The sequence below is a fragment of the Hyperolius riggenbachi genome, chromosome 2, assembly GCF_040937935.1.
Source record: "Hyperolius riggenbachi isolate aHypRig1 chromosome 2, aHypRig1.pri, whole genome shotgun sequence".
Classification (NCBI taxonomy): Eukaryota; Metazoa; Chordata; class Amphibia; order Anura; family Hyperoliidae; genus Hyperolius; species Hyperolius riggenbachi.
The window spans coordinates 138,538,790-138,558,723 of NC_090647.1; the positions used below are offsets into that span (position 1 = coordinate 138,538,790).

At 43.6% G+C, this 19,934-nt stretch overlaps 1 protein-coding gene across 5 annotated transcripts in view; it reads left to right on the forward strand.

The window, feature by feature from the left end:
• LOC137545825 (retinol dehydrogenase 16-like) overlaps positions 1-19,934 on the forward strand; it is a 76,057-nt gene that overhangs the window by 10,184 nt on the left and 45,939 nt on the right. The window contains exon 1 of one of the 5 annotated variants that reach the window (XM_068267496.1): positions 2,708-2,844. The exons of 2 other annotated variants lie outside the window; for them this stretch is intronic. In XM_068267496.1, the coding sequence (XP_068123597.1) occupies positions 2,826-2,844 (19 nt within the window). In that variant the 5' untranslated portion in view covers positions 2,708-2,825. Of the gene's footprint in view, positions 1-2,707; positions 2,845-18,030; positions 18,092-19,934 lie in introns of those variants that run through there. 2 more of the 5 variants (XM_068267499.1, XM_068267498.1) reach the window with 2 other exon arrangements.

Sequence of the window (19,934 nt, forward strand, 5' to 3'; positions counted from 1 at the left end):
AATTGCTTTGTACAGCACTGCGATCTGCAGCAGTGCTGTACTGGGGACAGCCGTCTGACACGGCCGTTCCCCTGGGACACAGGGAAGCGATCCGCTGTAATAGGCTGGCGAGGGAGGGAGGGTAATAAAGTTAATTTTAAAAAAAGCAGGATTTTATTAAAAAATAATAAATATTTATTAAAAAAAAACAAAACACTGGGGGGGGGGGGGGGGGGATCAGACCCCACCAACAGAGAGCTCTGTTGGTGGGGAGTTGTACGGCCCTGCAGCTTGGCCTTAAAGCTGCAGTGGCCTATTTAACTAAAAATGGCCTGGTAACTGGGGGGGTTAACACTGCGGCCCTCAAGTGGTTGAAGACCAGGAAAACTCTTTGTGCTCTTGGTACCTAAATGGGCCTGTGATTAGAAGTCACTTGTGAACATGTCAGCTTATGGTTGATAGCCATTGATGGAGTTTTCTTCATCGATGCATCAAACAGACGCTAGCAACACTGGATTGCAGAAGCTACTTGGACTTTAAAGGATCCCAATTTGTAGGAAACTGTAATATTTTCATTCACATTTTTCCAATTGCATTGTATGAAAATAGAGAAGCTGATGGGGCTCACAGTTTCTAACCAATTGCAATATCGAATATGATAGTTCTGCATGGTGGAAGCCTAAAGTATCCAAAGTATATTCACTCAGTTTACCCTTCATAGACTTCTTAAGATTGTAGAATCAACATTAACATCTTTTAACTGGATCCAGACCCCCCCCCCCCCAAAAAAAAAAAAAAATTGTGTTATTTTTCATTTAATCCTGTTAATTTGAAATTGTTTTCCTTATTTGAGTTCCTTCTTCTGTAATATTGACACATGTGCCATCTTTTCTCTTACATTGAGTAATTCAATTCAATATTAGCTGCTTTGAGTATGGATACAATTTGAACTCTGTAAAGCCTACCATGCACTGGCAGACTTTCTCCCAATGTGCCCAACTGATAGATTCTACTCTGATCAACATCTGATCACAGAGGGCTCTATCATTGCCACACACTGCACTTTCAACATGAAATGTTTTGCGAGGCATGTTGGGCAACAGCCTTTCACAGATTTATTCACCGTGATTAAATCTGCCAGGGAATGTCTCACAGTGTATGGGCACCTTAAAGAGTAACTCTTGGGCATAAAATCAAAATTCAATTATCAATTTTTATCCGGTAATCAAGTAGTAAGGATGCTACCCAGACAATTCAAAAGTTAAAAATCTATCTTACTTTTCTTCTCCATAGAACATCATTCATTTTTTTTCTTATTTACTTTCCCTCCCTTTTCCCCGAAGACATAACTAATGCAGTCTGATTGGCTTAAGCCTCTTTCCCTCCCATTTTCCCCTCCCACACCTTTGTTCCTTTCTAATTGGCCAAAAATTCCCTGCCCGCCCCCTAGGAGATTCTGTTCTCCTCCATTCCACCATGCCCGTTGGATCCTCCAGGCTGCTACGGCGCAGGATGGGGGGGGGGGGGGGGCACCTGACCTCTGTCCCTGTCCTCTGCCCTGCTCCTGCAGTTCCTGTACCACCAAGTAGAGATGGCTTGAACCTCCGATTTTCGGTTTGCGAACCTCGAACACGAACTTCCGCAAAAGGTTCGGTTCGCGCGAACTTTCGTGAACCACAATAGACTTCAATGGGGAGGCGAAATTTGAAAACTAGAAACATTTATGCTGGCCACAAAAGTGATGTAAAAGATGTTTCAAGGGTTCTAACACCTGAGTTTTTGCATGGCGGAGTGGGATACACGCCAAACCACTTGCCTTTCAACATCACGGTACAGTTTAGGTATCACCTTTTTTGAGAAATAATTGCAGCCTGGTATCTTCCACTGCGGTGTGTGCCTTTGCTTTTGTGTGCTGCTTTTCCTCAGGTGGTCATCCCATTGCAGTTTGTGCTTTGTCATCATGTGCCTTTGTAAGTTGTCCCTACATGGGTCTTGGTCTTTTCATGGCTCAATTTTTGGTGGCAGAGCGTACAGATGGCATTGCTCTCATCTGAGGCAGACACACACAAAAATTCCCCCACCGCCCTGGGGTGATGGCACTTTGGTGGTGGCGGCCGACTAAGTGTTAAGTGGGGTGCCAGAGTCAGAGCAGGAGGAGGAAGATATGTCATGCTTCCGTGCGGAAGATGAGGTGTTAAATAGTCAACTACGTCCGGAATGCTGCGAGGAGTGGGATGCGTGGGGGGCAGGGCCTCTCTGTAATGCTGCGGAAAGGAGCGGGATGCGTGTGGGGGGGGGGTAGCAGGGCCTCTCTGTAATGCTGCTGAGAGGAGGTGGGTATGCGCTCTGAAGAAAAAGAGTAAGGGAAAAAATGACGTCAGGATTGGTTTCAGTCAGAGGGAAACAGGAAAATGCCAGAAACAGAATTGTCTTTATTTACTAAATAAAAAAAAACTTTAAAATCAATATGTTGACAGTGCAATACATCTGTTATGTAAGTTGAGCAAGTATTTATCTACTTATATATGTGGTGTTGTATTTTTCTGAGATAGTATGGCTTGCAGCTTCTCTTTAACACTACCATATAAATCTTGTGAGTTTTGTCACTCGCAGGACTCAATCCCAAGTTCTGTTGCTATCGAGGGAAGAGGAGGGCCAACAGCGTGGCACAGAACAGTGGGCGGGGTGAGTAGGAGAACGAAGGAGTTAGCCAAGACGATCTGCCAGTCCAGATCTTTTGGTGATGCATCAGGAAGGATCGTGGAGCACCATATATTCTTTCCAGCAGGAGCCCGAACCGGATGTCTCAGCTGGGATTGGAACCATCTAGCATGTTTTTTTCCTGAATGCTTGGGACTGAGGCTGGTTAGTTACTGCACATGGCTGCATATGAAATCGCTGTCCTTCCAAGCTGAGATTCTGAGATTGTTTTTTAATGTTTTGTAGCTTTTATTATCTTCTAACAAGTATATAAGAAAGTTTAAAGGACCCCTGATATAGTAAAAAAACAAAAAAACTAAATCACACTAACATTGTGTGTTACTGCCTTTTGCTTCAAATATTTCTTGTCTACCTGTGGTCAGTGTAAACTGTAACCTGTTTATTTCTTTCAAGAAAATTATCTTGTTGCCAGTGTATTGAGGTATTGGTCTGAAGTGGTTAACTTTGCTGTTTATAAAATATTTTGAATGAAGACACAAGGTGTTAAGAGATTTAAGGGAATGGCAGAATGGGTGGATCAGAGCATATCATGCAAGTGACTGATGATTGCAGGATAGATTTGGGCAGATTAGAGAGTGGAATAATTTTTTTTCATGATTTCCATGAACTTTATTGCAGTAGTTTTTCCCTGCTCCCTAAGGGCTGGTGCACACCTAAAAGCACTAGCGTAATCACAAATAGAGATGGGCCGAACCTACGATTTAAGGTTCACGAACTGCTGCGGAAGGTTTGGTTCGCAGGAACTTCCGCGAACCGCAATAGACTTCAATGGGGAGGCGAACTTTGAAAACTAGAAACATTTCTGCTGGCCAGAAAAGTGATGGAAAATATGTTTCAAGGTGTCTAACACCTGAGATCGCTCAGTGACTACAAGAGGGGAATTTTTTTTTTCAAAAATACCTTATAGTTTTTGAGAAAATCAATTTTAAAGTAACTCCTTCTGACCGTGTGAAAATTAAGCGCCCGCCGACATTAGCAGTTAATAGCAAAGCTGCTTTAAAAGCTAGAAACACCAAACTTGCAGAAAATGTTAAGGAGAACAGTGGGAATAAGAGGAGAAATTTTTTTTTTTCAAAAAGACCTTATAGTTTTTGAGAAAATCAATTTTAAAGTTTCAATGTAAATTCTCCTTTTGACCATGGGAAAATATACCCCCGCCGACTTTAATGGTTAATTGCAAAGCCCCTTTTAAAGCTAGCAACACCAAAATTACTGGGAATGTTAAGAAGAACAGTGGGAACAAGAGGAAAACATTTTTTTTTCAAAAAGACCTTATAGTTTTTGAGAAAATCGATTTTAAAGTAAAAAAAAAAAAGAGTCGATTCATTAAAAAAAGAACCGATTCATTAAAAAGATCCGGCTCATTCGGGAGCCGTTAGTATAGCAGAGAATGCGTCCTCGGAAGGACGTGAAGCTGCTGGCTCCCGCTGCTGTCTCTCCCCACCTGCCTGCACCTGTCAACCCCCACCTAGGCTGGCACCCAGTGCACCCATGGGTGCACTGGGTGCCAGCCTAGGTGGGGGTTGACAGGTGCAGGCAGGCAGGTGGGGAGAGACAGCAGGAGCTAGCAGCTATGCGTCGAAAAGGACTTTTGGACGCATTCTCTGCTATGTGGGTGGGGGGCTTCGGAGATCTTCAATCAACTTAGAAGATCGCAACATAAGAGGATACAGTTCGTTGGATCATTTACCGAGGATATTGCCGTGGGAAATTTTTTTTAAAGGTACAGGTAAGTATTTATAGTTAATTAAGAAAATTAAAGGACTTTTTTCGTGGTTGTGTTTTTATTTCATTTAACCCTTTGTGGAAATGGGTAAGGGGTACTTTGTACCTCTATACTCATTTCTCCTGGGAGGGGGTGGGCATCTAGGGTCCCCTTCTTAAAGGGGACTCCCAGATGCCACCATAAACCCCCCCCCCCCCCCCAGGGAGTCATCGCCCCCACCTCCTCCTGGGGCACCGGAGGTGGGGAAAAGCCCCTTGTCCATGGATTGGACAAGGGCTCTGGGGGGGGGGGGGGAAGGCTTGGCTGTCCCTCCCCCCCCCCCCGGAGCCCCCCATGTTAGGGGGATCATAACTGGTGAGTTTCGGGCCCCTAGGCCGAAGAGGTCATAGCCTAGGGTCACAAAAACCAGTTTATTTGGGCAATTTCAATGGTAGTGATTCTGACGTACATAAATCGCAGCCATGGCCGTTAGCAACGTCTGAATTTCACGAAATGTCTCATGCAGGTAGAAGACATATTGTTAGACTTGGATTCCAAAGATGGGGTCCCTACATCTCTGCAAACCAGAGTTACAGGGGTGCAAAAGTAGTAAAATCCCCCATAGGCTTTCATTGGCTCGTGAAATTCAGACGTTGCTAACGGCCATGGCTGCGATTTATGTACGTCAGAATCACTACCATTGAAATTGCCCAAATAAACAGGTTTTTGTGACCCTAGGATATGACCTCTTCGGCCTAGGGGCCCGAAACTCACCAGTTATGACCCCGCTAACAGTACCTACAATGCTAGAAAATTTGCCCCTGCTGAGCAATTGCCCTTTGAAAAGGTGTGAGATTTTGGAAAGTGAAATAGGGAGCCAATGAAAGCCTATGGGGGATTTTACTATTTTGCACCCCTGTAACTCTGGTTTGCAGAGATGTAGGGGCCCCATCTTTGGAATCCAAGTCTAACAATATGTATTCTACCTGCATGAGACATTTCGTGAAATTCAGACGTTGCTAACGGCCATGGCTGCGATTTATGTACGTCAGAATCACTACCATTGAAATTGCCTAAATAAACAGGTTTTTGTGACCCTAGGATATGACCTCTTCGGCCTAGGGGCCCGAAACTCACCAGTTATGATCCCCCTAACAGTTCCTACAATGCTAGAAAATTTGCCACTGCTGAGCAATAGCCCTTTGAAAAGATTTGAGATTTTTGAAAGTGAAATAGGAAGCCTAATGGAAGCCTATGGCAGAATTCAGCACTTTTGCACCCCTATAATTCTGGTTGGTTATCATCACCCGCCGACTTTAGCAGTTAATAGCAAAGGCCCCTTACATCCTAGCAACACCAAATTTGCAGGATATGTTAAAAAGATAGCAGGAAACAATATTTAAAGGACTTCCGAGGCCACAAATGTAAAAAAGTTAAATACCTTTTCATAATCCAGATCCATGGAGGACGCCATACGCGCCCTCCCGTTCATTCCCCCATGGCTCCCGCAGTAATACCGGCCCCGGTCGGGTCCCGACTCCCGACCCCTCCGAACAGGTCGGGTTCTCATTCCCCACTCAATATGGCCGCCACAGATTGCCGCGCCTGCGCAGTCCGCACAGAAGCGATTGCACCTGCGCAGCTCTAGGGCCTCCTCCTGCTGCGTCATCAATATGCGTGCATACATCGGACGCATCGGGAGGAGGACCTAGAGCTGCGCAGCCGCAATCGCATCTATGCGGACTGCGCAGCCGCGGCAATCTGTGGCAGCCATATTGAGGGGGAAATGAGAACCCGACCTGTTCTGAGGGGTCGGGACCCGACCGGGGCCGGTATTAACGCGGGTGCCATGGCGGAATGAATGGGGGGCGCAGATGGCGTCCTCCATGGATCTGGATTATGAAATGGTATTTAACTTTTTCATACTTGTGGCCTCGCAAGTTTAAAAAAAAAAAAAAAAAAAAAAAAAAAAAAAAAAATAAATATATATATATATATATATATATATATATATATATATATATATATATATATGTATGTATATATGTGTATATATATTTTTATTATTTTTTATGTGCTGAGTGTGGGAAATAAATGAAAAAAAAATGACGTGGGGTCCCCCCTCCTGAGCCTCTGTAACCCCTTGTCCCCCATGCAGGCTGGGATAGCCAGAATGCGGAGCCCCGGCCGACTGGGGATTCGCACCCTGAGCTATACCAGCCCGCATGGTCCATGGTATGGGGGGGCTCCGGGGGGGGGGAGGGGCAGCCAAGCCTTCCCCTCCTCTCCCCCCTGGAACCCTTGTCCAATCCATGGACAAGGGGCTCTTCCCCACCTCCGGTGCCCCAAAAGGAGGTGGGGGCGACGACTCCCTGGGGGGGGGTTCATGGTGGCATCTGGGAGTCCCCTTTAAGAAGGGGACCCCAGATGCCCACCCCCCTCCCAGGAGAAATGAGTATATACCCTTTACCCATTTCCACAAAGGGTTAAATGAAATAAAAACACAACCACGAGAAAAGTATTTTATTATTCTAAATTAACCATAAATACTTACCTGTACCTTTAAAAAAGTTTTCCCACGCCAATATCCACGGTAAACGATCCAACGAACTGTATCCTCTTATGTTGCGATCTTCAATTAAGTTGATTGAAGATCTCCGACGCCTCTCACATAGCAGAGAATGCCTCCTTTTGGACGCATAGCTGTCGGCTCCTGCTGTCTCTCCCCACCTCCTCACCTGTCACTCTCACCTAGCCAGAGGGTGACAGGTGCAGGCAGGTGGGGAGAGACAGCAGCGACCCGGCAGCTTCACGTCCTGCTCAGGACGCATTCTCTGCTATACTAACGTTCTTGAATCATCCGGTTCTTTTTAATGAATCGGTTCTTTTTTTATGAATCGGCTCATTTTACTTTGAAACTTTAAAATTGATTTTCTCAAAAAGTAGAAGGTCTTTTTGAAAACATTCCCAACAATTTTAGTGTTTCTACCATGTAAGGGGACTTTGCTATTAACCGTTAAATTTCGGCGGCCATTAAAGTCTATGGGCGAACCGAACTTTGAAAAAAAGTTCCCGGTTCTCTGCGAACGCGAACCACTAAAGTTCGCCTGGATCCGTTCGCCGGCGAACCGTTCGGCCCATCTCTAATCACAAACGCTCAGTGTCTTTAGAAGTGATTTTTCTAAGCATGTGCCTAGCAATTTTCTAGTTATGCCTATCGATGTTTGGAGCGTTTTGGTGTAGCAATTTTTTATTTTTTTTTTGCACAGTAGAGCTGCAAGTTTACAGTTTTGTAAAAAGTTTTTAAAAAAAACACACTTGGAAAATAGCTCTTTTCTAGTGTTTTTTAGAATGACTTTCCACTTTCCTATACTTAACATTGAGGCTGAATCGCCTCAGAAATGCTGCAGGACCCACGTTTGCGTTTGGGAAAAAATCACATTGCTCTGGTGTGATCCATCCCATACAAATACATTAGCCAAGCCCTAGCATTTTAAAAAGCGCTTAAAATCGATCTTGGTGTGAACCAGTCCTAAGATACAGTAACCTAGCTGTGTAATGCTTATTAAAGCCTCTTTGGCAACAAACAGTTTAAAAGATGGATTACCTTCATGATTTGGCCACCCACATACCTTACAGTATGCACAATTTTGTATTACATGTACCATATTTTTCAGGCTATAAGACGCTCTGGACAATAAGACGCACCTAGGATTAGAGGGCAAAAATCGGGGTGAAAAAAATCTAAACCTGGTGAGTCCATGGTGCAGGAGTGTCTTGTAGAGCTTCAGACACTAACATCAGCAGCGGGTAACAATATAAATAGAGTAGTGTATATAGATACTATGACAGTGCAAAGTGCTCCACAAGTAAGCTAGGTACTGTAGAGATGAATGGCTGCAAAAAAAAGTGCAAGATCGACAATGTGGATCAAAATCAGGAAGACGCCAGAGGGGCACACTGCTTTTTGCTGCCAGCTCCTGATGTACCAGGGATTAATCATGAGTGAAGTGTCTCCATCCACCGCTCCTACCAGCCAGTGTATAGAGTGGAGAGAGACCCTGACCCCGTGAGTGGGGAAGTGCTGTCAGGAAAAGCGGCTGTCGTCCTCAGCCTTTGACTCCTGTGACAAATGGGAAAGCACCTCTGTATTTCCTGTACTGCCTGGGTCAACAGCAGCAGCCTTCAGGAGGCAGAGGAGTCAAAGCTGGGCAGCAGTATGAATCCTGTATGTGGACCCAGGCAGCACAGGAAATACAGAGGTGCTTTCCCACTTGTCACAGCTGTACATTCAGACTATAAGACGCACCAACTTTTACCTTCAACTGGGGGGGGGGGGGGGGGGGGGTGCGTCTTATTGTCCGAAAAAATATGGTAGGTAGTCTGGGGGCATTTCTAAACCTAGTTATACTCAGACCAGTTCCAGGGTGTTGATGATCAAGGAGCTCACACCCAAGACAAGGCATTGTTGATTATTTGTTATGACCTTCTGCTTTCCTGACTACTCTTCTGATCTCTGATTAGGTACTTCGCTATATCTGATACTCTGTTGCCGAACTCTGCTTGTCTTAGGATTCCGCATCTGTCTCCTGTCTCTGTCCCTGATCTGTCTGTCTGTTGCCGACCCGGCTTGCCCGACCTCGAGAGCTATCTCCGCAGTCAAGAGATAGCTCACAGACCTGTGGGTGACACCCTTCCTTGGTGTCACTCACACTCTGTCCTTCCTACTCCTAGCCTGACCCCTCCCTCGGGAGAGTCTCAGGCTTGCGGAAGGAACATGTTACTGCGCAGTACTCCTTACTGCTGTGCACCTGCTCCTCAGGTGCAGTCCTCAAAGTATTTCTGTTGCACCAAACACTCTTATTACCCAGGTGTCCAGAGGTTAGAGATATATCTGATTATCGGTGATACTGCAGATCATCAATAATCGGGTATATATCTGTATTCTCGGTGATACTGCAGATCACCGGTAATCAGACCCTCTCTGTGTTACACCGATCGTTACAGAATGCCAGACCAAATCCAAATGGACGCACTGTATAGCCATGTTGAAGTCCACCGCGGTAAACCAACTTTCCGCGGCAGTTTTGAACCAACAGACCCAGACATGTCAGATATTTGGGGCTATTCAGGAACTTCAATCAGTGTGATCTCCTCTTAGCACAGACATAGGTATGCCTGTACCTGAAAAATTTTCCGGTCACAGATCTGACTTCCGAAATTTTAGGAGTAGAGTGTTATCATACTTTGAGTTGAGACCTAATTCTTCAGGAACTATGGCCCAAAGGGTTACATTTATTAAAACTTTGTTATCAGGTGATTCTCAGACCTGGGCGTACAGTCTGCCTGACTGAGACTTGGCCCTAACCTCTGTAGAGGAATTTTTTAAAGCCATGGCCATAATTTACGATGATCCAGACATTGCCTCGATGCTCAAACGGTTACGTCAAGGCAAGAGTCCGGTGCAAGATTATGCTGCTGAATTTAGGAAGTAGTCAGTATCAGCCAGGTGGGACACCTTTGCCCCTTTAGATTGTTTCTTATCAGGGTTGTCAGATGAGGTTTCTGAACTTATGTTAAGTCAGCCTGAACCTAAGTCCATCGATGAGGCCATTTCATCGGCCATCAGGATAGATCGCCGGCTGCGCTATCAGAGGCAGACCCGGGGTAGTAGCCATGTGAGAATGGTATCCCACGCTGCGCCACCTGTGACTCCACCTCCTCCCGTCTCGCCTCCACCTGAGCCAATGCAGACTGGTCGGTCAAAATTGTCTCAAGTGGAGCGAAAACGCAGGATATCAGAGCAGCTTTGTCTTTATTGTGCAGAGGGGGTCATAGAATACAGAATTGCCCTAAGAATTCGAAAAATGCTGCCTTAGGAGTAGTTGGGGGTAATACCCTAGGCGTGCAATTTTTACCACTAGATGATAAAAGGTTGCTTCTTCCTTGTACGATTACATGGGAAGATAAATCTGAAGTCACTGAGGCCTTCGTTGATTCGGGCTCAGCGGCTAATTTTATGGATTACGAATTTGCTAAGAAATTGGGTATTCCGCTCACCCCGGTAACACCACCTATCCAAGTTACAGCAGTGGATGATTCCCCCCTGCAACGTAACTGTCCTCTGTCTCAGACACCAGAGGTGGGAGTCACTATAGGGGTGTTGCATAGGAAGAAGTTGTTTTTTTTTGTGTTACACATGACAACCTCCACTATCGTCCTTGGCATGCCTTGGTTACACCTTCACTCCCCTCAGATTAATTGGGCCACTGGTCAGCTAACAAGCTGGTCAGCCCATTGCTTTCATCATTGTTTAGTGAGGGTAACCTTGGGTCAGACCAGGATTCATGTGGAGGGAGTACCGGAACAATATTCTGAATTTTCAGATGTGTTTTGTCCCAAAGCTGCAGAGAAACTTCCTCCACATCGCTCTTTCGATTGCCCCATCGATCTCCGATCTGGTTGTATGCCCCCTAGAGGTCATCTCTACAATTTGTCTGGGCCAGAAAAAATGTCCATGCGAGAGTACATCCGTGAAAACTTAGCTAAGGGTTTCATTCGCCCTTCCCGGTCGCCTGCCAGAGCAGGTTTCTTTTTTGTAAAGAAAAAAGACGGAGGCCTTCGGCCATGCATTGATTACCGGGGCCTGAATAAAATCACAGTAAAAAATCGCTATCCATTACCTTTGATAGACGATTTGTTCACTCAGGTCACCAATGCTAAGATTTTCTCGAAATTGGATTTGCGGGGTGCATACAACCTGGTGCGGATTAGAGAGGGCGATGAGTGGAAGACGGCCTTTAACACACCCGATGGGCATTACGAGTACCTGGTGATGCCCTTCGGGTTGTGTAACGCCCCGGCCGTCTTTCAGGAACTCATTAATGAAGTGTTCAGGGAGGTGTTGGGTAAATTTGTTCTGATATATCTGGATGATATACTAATCTTCTCAGATAACATCTCTGAGCACAGGGCTCATGTCAAATTTGTGCTGCACAAGTTAAGACAGAACATGCTTTATGCTAAATTGGAGAAATGCATTTTTGAGGTAACATCTGTCACTTTTCTGGGGTACATAATTTCCACCTCGGGCCTTTCTATGGATCCTGCCAAAGTCTCTGCTGTCCTGGAATGGCCCCAGCCAGTGGAACTAAAATCTCTCCAGAGATTTTTAGGATTCGCTAATTACTATAGAAGGTTCATAAAGGGGTACTCCACAGTCATAGCACCCCTCACCAGTCTCACAAAGAAAGGGGCAGATACCAACCACTGGTCACCCGAAGCTCTGGCTGCTTTCTCCACTTTGAAAGAATTGTTTTGCTCTGCACCCATTTTGAGACACGTCGACACCTCCTATCCCTTTATTGTGGAGGTGGACGCCTTGGAGGTCGGGGTAGGGGCTGTGCTGTCTCAGCGTTCTGGGTTGCAGGGAAGATTACACCCGTGTGCCTATTTCTCTCGTAGGTTTTCACCAGCAGAGAAAAACTACGATATAGGCAACAGGGAGCTCCTAGCCATTAAATTGGCCTTCGAAGAATGGCGTCACTGGCTAGAAGGAGCAGAACATACGATTACCGTTTACACTGATCACAAAAATTTGGAATACATTGAGGGGGCTAAGAGATTGAGTCCCCGTCAGGCTCGGTGGTCACTGTTTATCTTGAGATTCAGATTTGTAATTACGTACACTCCGGGTAGTAAAAACATTAAAGCGGATGCTTTGTCCAGATGCTTTGAGCCAGAGATAGCACAGCCCTCAGACCCAGAGACTATTATCCCACAGAGAGTAGTGTTGGAAGCCACAGAGACCTGGAAAAACTGGATGGAGACTTTAAGTCCCTTCCAGCAGGATGTCCCTGAAGGAAAGCCTGAAGGGGTGATGTTTGTACCACTGCCATTTCGTCTCCAGATATTGCAGATGTTCCACTCCCACAAAAATGCTGGACATCCTGGGGCCACCAGAACACAGGACCTTGTTGCTAGGTGTGCTTGGTGGCCTTCATTGGCAACTGACTGCAAGGAGTATGTTAGAGAGTTTGCAGTATGTGCAAAAAGCAAACCCTCCCGTCTGGCACCTGTGGGAACGTTGCAGCCTTTGCCCACCCCGAGTGAACCATGGACCCATTTGTCCATGGATTTTGTGGGTGAGCTTCCGAGGTCTGAGGGCATGTCGGTCATTTGGGTGGTAGTCGACCGTTTCAGTAAAATGGCCCATTTTGTGCCCCTGAAAGGACTCCCCTCAGCCCAGGAGTTGGCCGATCTTTTCATCATCCACATTTTCCGGCTACATGGCATTCCGGAAAACATTGTGTCAGATCGGGGAGTCCAATTTGTTTCTAAATTTTGGAGGGCATTTTGTCATCAAATGGGCATGGAACTGTCATTTTCGTCGGGCTACCACCCACAGACCAATGGTCAGACTGAGAGAATTAATCCGTCATTGGAATAGTTTCTAAGGTGTTATGTTGCGGATGCGCAAAATGATTGGGTCAAGTTCTTGCCGTTTGCAGAATTTGCGCACAATAATTTGAAAAGCTCTTCCTCTGGATTTTCTCCGTTTCAGGTGGTAACTGGAAAGTTGCCTAAGTTCTCCCCACTGCCAGTAGCTTCCACTCCGTTTCCAGCTTTGGAGGCTTGGCAAAAGTCATTTAAGAACATTTGGGGGATCGTGAAAAATAATTTGGAGAAGGCTTTTCAAAGTCAGAAAGGTCAAGCTGACAAGAAACGCTCCTTAGAGTGGAAGTTCCGGCCAGGAGACTTGGTCTGGGTGTCCACACGTCATTTGACCCTGAAACAGCCCTCGCCCAAGTTAGGACCCAGATTTGTGGGTCCTTTTCCAGTGACCAGGAAGATCAACAATGTTACTTATGCCATTGATCTCCCTGCCAGCATGCGTGGTGTAAGATCTTTTCATGTGTCCCTCCTTAAACCAGCAGTTCATGTAGGTTCCACTCCTTCTCCTCCTGTGATGGTAGATGACCAACCTGAGTACGAAGTAGAAAAGATTTTAGACTCACGTGTTGTACAGAACTCAGTGCAGTATCTAGTTCACTGGAAAGGGTATGGTATTGAGGAGAGAACATGGGTACCTGAGTGTCGCATGCATGCGGATAAATTAAGGAGGGAGTTCCACGCTTTATATCCTGAGAAACCGGGTAGGAGCTGTCCGGAGTCCACTCCTCAGGGGGGGGGGGGGGGGGGGTACTGTGAGAAAACGCGGAAAAGCCACCGCGAGTACTCAGAGTAAGGCGGCTGATTCTGCGTTCAACATGGCAGCTTGCGCGCATGGGCCTGCATCCACTAGCCTGACGGAGCGTAGAGAAACCACCGCATGCCCAGTGAACAAGGGGGCGGATTCCGCGTCCGACACGGCAGTTTGCACGCATGGGCTTACCACTAGCAGTATGGCTGAACGCGGGGAAACCGCCGCATGCTCTGACAGCAGTGCGGCTGGCCCCGCGTTCAAATCAACAGATGCATTACAACACATGTCTGGTGTGGCTGGGGCTGATAGTCCACACAGGTTCAGAAGGACGCGCGCGCGCGCTGAGAGGCAGAGCCTTTATGGCAGTCAGAAGGGTGTCTAGCCGATCAGCTGACAATTCCATCAGGTTTCATTGGTCCAGCACTTAGGGGAGGTGCTGGAGAGAGCTTGTGTATATATACTGGGTGCTGGTCATTTCTCTGGTGTCTGGCATTGCGATCACTACGTGGTAGCACTCAGACCTTGTCAGTATCTGTGATATATTCTGTGTCATTATCTAGACCAGTTCCTGGGTGTTGATGATCAAGGACCTCATACCTCAGTCTAGGGAAAACTGTATATTATCTGTGTTATTATTTAGACCAGTTCCTAGGTGTTGATGACCAGGGACCTCACACCTCAGACTAGGAATTAGCTTTACCATCTAGTTATACTCAGACCAGTTCCAGGGTGTTGATGATCAAGGAGCTCACACCCAAGACTAGGCATTGTTGATTATTTGTTATGACCTTCTGATTTCCTGACTACTCTTCTGATCTCTGATTAGGTACTTCGCTATATCTGATACTCTGTTGCCGAACTCTGCTTGTCTTAGGATTCCGCATCTGTCTCCTGTCTCTGTCACTGATCTGTCTGTCTGTTGCCGACCCGGCTTGCCCGACCTCGAGCGCTATCTCCGCAGTCAAGAGATAGCTCACAGACCTGTGGGTGACACCCTTCCTTGGTGTCACTCACACTCTGTCCTTCCTACTCCTAGCCTGACCCCTCCCTCGGGAGAGTCTCAGGCTTGCGGAAGGAACGTGTTACTGTGCAGTACTCCTTACTGCTGTGCACCTGCTCCTCAGGTGCAGTCCTCAAAGTATTTCTGTTGCACCAAACACTCTTATTACCCAGGTGTCCAGAGGTTAGAGATATATCTGATTATCGGTGATACTGCAGATCATCTATAATCGGGTATATATCTGTATTCTCGGTGATACTGCAGATCACCGGTAATCAGACCCTCTCTGTGTTACACCGATCGTTACACTATCATTTAGAAAAAAAATTGCTTGTATAAAGCCACTTGCACAGGTTAATGGCACAACCATCTATTGAATGAGAAATATAAAGTATTATTTTAATTGTGATAGATTATAGAATGGATAAAAGGGTGTTTTAGGGTTGAGGCCTATGCCTTGTAAACTAATTTCAGTGACAAACTGAATCAAAAGCAATAACATTTTTATTTTCATGTATTCTGTACCAAAATAAATGTTTGTAAAAGAAAACAAAGTGACAGAATTTAAATTAGAGTACATAAATTGTTACCTTAGGGACTCTAGGAAGCTTTTTATGCCATAAGGTCATATTTACTGTTATTTCTGCAAATAAGGGCTTGTACAGTACAGTACAGTGAGAAAACAAAAAAATACACCTTTATTTTCAAATAAAATCTTATCCCCATACATTGCACGAAAAATCTAATTTAAATATTAGGACAGGACCAGGACAAAAGGACAAATAAAATGTGTGGGTTTTACCTATGGTAGCATTGTTTATTTTAAAACTATAGTGGATGGAAGTGGAGAAATAGTGTATTTTTTAATTTTTTTTCTTTCAAAATGCATAGAAAATAAAATAATTACTAAAAATAAATCACTCAAAAAACCTAATTTACAGGGAAAAAACAAGATATAGATCACTTAGGTGTGATAGCTAGTAATAAAGTTATTGGCGAATAAATGAGAGGAGTGCTGAAATGTGAAAATTGCTAGATGCATAGGGTATATTCCATAATTACGGACGCAAATTTTGCCACTACATCGCAAATTCTGAATTTCGTAATTGCCATACAAACAGTAATTCAGAATTCTGTAAGCAAAATTTCCATCACGTAATTTCGCATTTCAGCGCTAAATTGTGTTTAACATGAAATTTCGTAATTTAGTGTTTTCTTTAGAAAGCCTTTTTTTTTTTTTTTTTTTTTTTTTTTTTAAACAGCCTTCATTAAACATAATAGCATAATACAATTAACATGAAGATATATCACATTTCCAGTACAGCATTATAAAATAATTCTCAAAATACGCCTTAGAATCATATCTTGACAATTAAGCAGTTTTCGTACCAAAGTGGAGAAATAGTAAACAACATTTATTGTGCCTATTCATAATAATAAAGAGTGGCAGTTAGCAGACACAAAACATACAAGATAGCAGGTGGTATTAGACTTTACAACTGTCTTAAGATTAAAAAATTAACCTAGGCCAGCAAACAATCTATCCTGGATTAGAGAAAAATCAGGCAGACCCGGGGTATCCAACCAACCCGACCAAATCTTATCAAATTTCTGGGGAGCTTTTCTATGTTGGTATATTATTTTCTCCAACTTTAAGTATGTATTTACTTGTTTAATCCAAATTTCTACGTTTGAGGGGTTTGGGTCCTTCCAGTGCACTAAGATTAATTTCCTTGCTTGGAATAGTAAGCGGGTTATCATCACTTGCGTGCCCTCCTGAGTGTTTAAACCCACCAACGAACCCAAGATACAAAGTTCTATACTTCTGTTCAGTTTTTGTTTGGAAACTGTATCAATAATATTTAGAACTTGCTCCCAATATCTAAATAGTTTGAGACATCTCCATAACATGTGTAAAAGGTCCCAGTGGTTTCTACAACATCTGGGGCATATTGGGTCATCCCTGTAGCCCATAGAAAAGAGCCTTTTAGGAGTTAGTAGAGTTCTGTGTATAATGTTAAGCTGTGATAGTTTTTGGGAGGCATTAGTAGAAACCAAGGGGACATTCTGAAGGATAACCATCCAATCTTCCGTAGCCAATTCTCCCAAATCTTGCGCCCATTTGTCAAAGCACCTGAGAGGGTACTTCTTCAAAAATAAGCTAAGCAGCATTGAATAAGACATTGAAATGAAGCCACTGCGTTCATTACATTGATTTAAAAGATTGTAGACAGGAGATGGCTGCATCAGCAAAGAATGTGATAAGCGTTGCTTTTTAATTGCGTGCTTTAGTTGCATATATTGAAAATTTAACAAAGGTGAATTGGGTTTTTGTAAAAGAGTTAAGATATCTTGCAGAGGCCTCACCTCTTGGTCTCTCAATACTTGTGATAAGGAAGAGATACCATTCCTAACCCAGGTCTTTAAAAAAGGGAGGTTCGCCAATTCCGGAAATCGGACTGGAGCATCAAGAGGAGTGTATTTAGTAATCCCCTGGATATCTTGCATATGTCTCACCCTTTCCCACAGTTTCTGCATAAGTAAAAGAGTGGGTTCTTTTATAGAAAGTCATTTTAATTACGAAAATAGACGTGATTTTGTTTTTAATAGTAATTATGCAAGTTTAAGTAATTACTAAACTCAGGAGTCACTCATTGATTGCAATTACTGATAATGCAAAGGCCCCTGCACATGCTGTCGCTTTAAATGTATCAGGAGGCTCTACCTGCAGCCACTTCTAAGACAGGTGCTCTTTGTAAAGGTGCACTTAGCAGTCATGCATGCTGAGACGCTTGGTTTTAGGCCTTGCAATAACTGATAATGCAAAGGTCCGTGCACGTGTTGTCACTTTAAATGTATCAGGAGGCTGAGGACTGGAACACAATTTTGAGAACGGCCGAATTTCCGTATTAAACATGAAATTCCAATTTGTTTCCATTACAAAAACTATCGTAATTACGAAAAACGATTGTAATTACGAAATTCTGCAAAAACCCAAAATTTAGCATGAATTCGTGAAATTATGAATTTTTGATTGTCATAATCGTAATTTTGTAAGTTACGTGAAATTTCACGTAATTGTAATTAGGTCATTACGCTCATCCTTCACTATGTGAGAGTGGCATACCCTAATCACATATTAGACAGTTGTTAATCCATTATTCCATGTTTGATGAATCTTGTATGATATCTCCATTGGAGACACTTTGCGATCTCTGGAGAGATCTCAGTAAATCAGACCTAAAGTGAGTTTATAAGTGAAAAACTACTCACACCTTGACACTCTTTTAACAGAGCACCTAGGAAGACACAGTGACCAGCTATGTTTAGTGCTGTGAGATTGATGGCTTGCCAATGTCAAATCTGTCAATTTAGATAGTTAATGATTTGCAAACTGAATCTGGGACATGAAGAAGATAAATATATGAAACGTTTTATTTCCATGTTTGCCTTTCTGCAAAGCAACTGACATTAGGGTAAGGTAAGGTGTCTACAGATTAGCTATTCACTGCTGGAAACTTGGCTATCATTATATATTTTTGTACTTTTAGCTTTTTGAATGTTATTTAAAAATCTGTTATTTGTCTTTGAGTTACAAGATCATTTTCCTGAAGGTTTTTCAATGATTGAACTATATTTGGGCACTTTAGTATTCAGTTTGATCACTTGATAATTCAATAGCTCAGTTGTTCAGTCTATAAACGTACAAACCACCATTGGATAGTCTTTAATTGATTCATTAATTCTTATGACACTGAAATGAAGAGAAAATTATCAAATGTATTTATTTTTGTTTCAGTTTTTAGGGGGTTAGCATAGAAAAGCATTGAAAAATCAAATCCAATAAAGGGATTTAAATTTTTGATGTGTTCAAAATGAATTCATAACTTTGGTCGTTAAATGTGAATATTACCCAGCTAAAGGAAATTGCTGGTGAATGTCCTTAAACGCTGAAATAAAAAGTAACTTTCTTCAACAAGTTTTATTAAAGGGGAACTGAAATAAGAGCTTTTTCCAAATACCAAGCAAGCAATATCACCTTCTGTGCATAGAACTCTCAGGGCTCTTTCACATCAGAGCTCTTTTCCTGCGTTTTGATATTCTTATAAAAAAAAGTGTCTTGTGGGTAGCAGCTTATAAATTGGGCACTCCTGAGCCCCCCTCGCCCCCACCTCCCCCCCTCCCACCCCCATGCAGTATGATAGGGAATAGAGTGTAGGCGCCTACACTCTATCCCCTGTGCTATCACAGAATTTTGTATCGACCTACCTGAGGAAGCGGGCCATGACCTGTGGAACGTGTTGTCAGATTGATTTTTGAATAAAAACTTTTTTACGGTTGAACTGGTTTCTATATCATCTGGGGAGGTAAGTGATTACCTATCTTTTTATTTTAAATATATTTTAAAACCCTAAATTAGATCACACATTGGATGCCTCCACCCTACCCATTACCAGTCAGACCTCCTTTGGACCGTCCAGTATCCAGCAGGACCTGGCGTACCAAGCAGGGACAGTTAATTCCCTGCAGGCCTATACGGTGGTTGCAGGAACTGCAAGCCACCTTTGTGAGTATATATCTATATCATTTTATCCTCCCTACACCTGACGATACTGCACCATTGGGCTACTGCTCTCTCCCTACTTCTCAGCTAGGTATTTTTGGTCCCCAAAAGAATCACCAGAGAAAACTCCCCTATAGCACGTCATTAGCGTTCATTCATATTTTTTCACACATTTTACAATCACACTTCTTGCTTTTTATGCACAATGCACACATTAGCAATTAAAATGTATTCCGCCACATCCGATAAATCGCAAATCCGATATGACTAAGACGGAAACATGAGAATCGTGGTGAAAAGGCCGCTGCAAGTGTGTTCCCTGCTTTATACTTGAAAGCATCAGAAACCCTTCCTATAGCTGTATATTGGAATGTAGTCCCACCCTCCCACTAAGGCTTATCCTAGGTTGTTTATTATGCGGTATTCTTCCCCCCCAGAGCATTCTGGGAGACCAACTATCCTTTTGTACTGGCTTTAGAAATCTTACTAAATAAACATTCTAAAGAGATCGCCTGCCAGTACTAAATATTTTGCAACCTGTGATAAATTTCAGGATTAAAATCGGAGTGAGTAAACATTTTACAATGGGCAAACACTGTCTAAATAATTTATACATGAATTATGTAAAAGAATAAGCAATTTTTTTTCCTATATTTTGGTTACAGGCCCTCTTTAATGTTATTCCCTTCTTAACAATTGACCCTAATATCCCACATCCCCCATCCCCCAGATAAAATAATTATGGTTTTATTATATGATG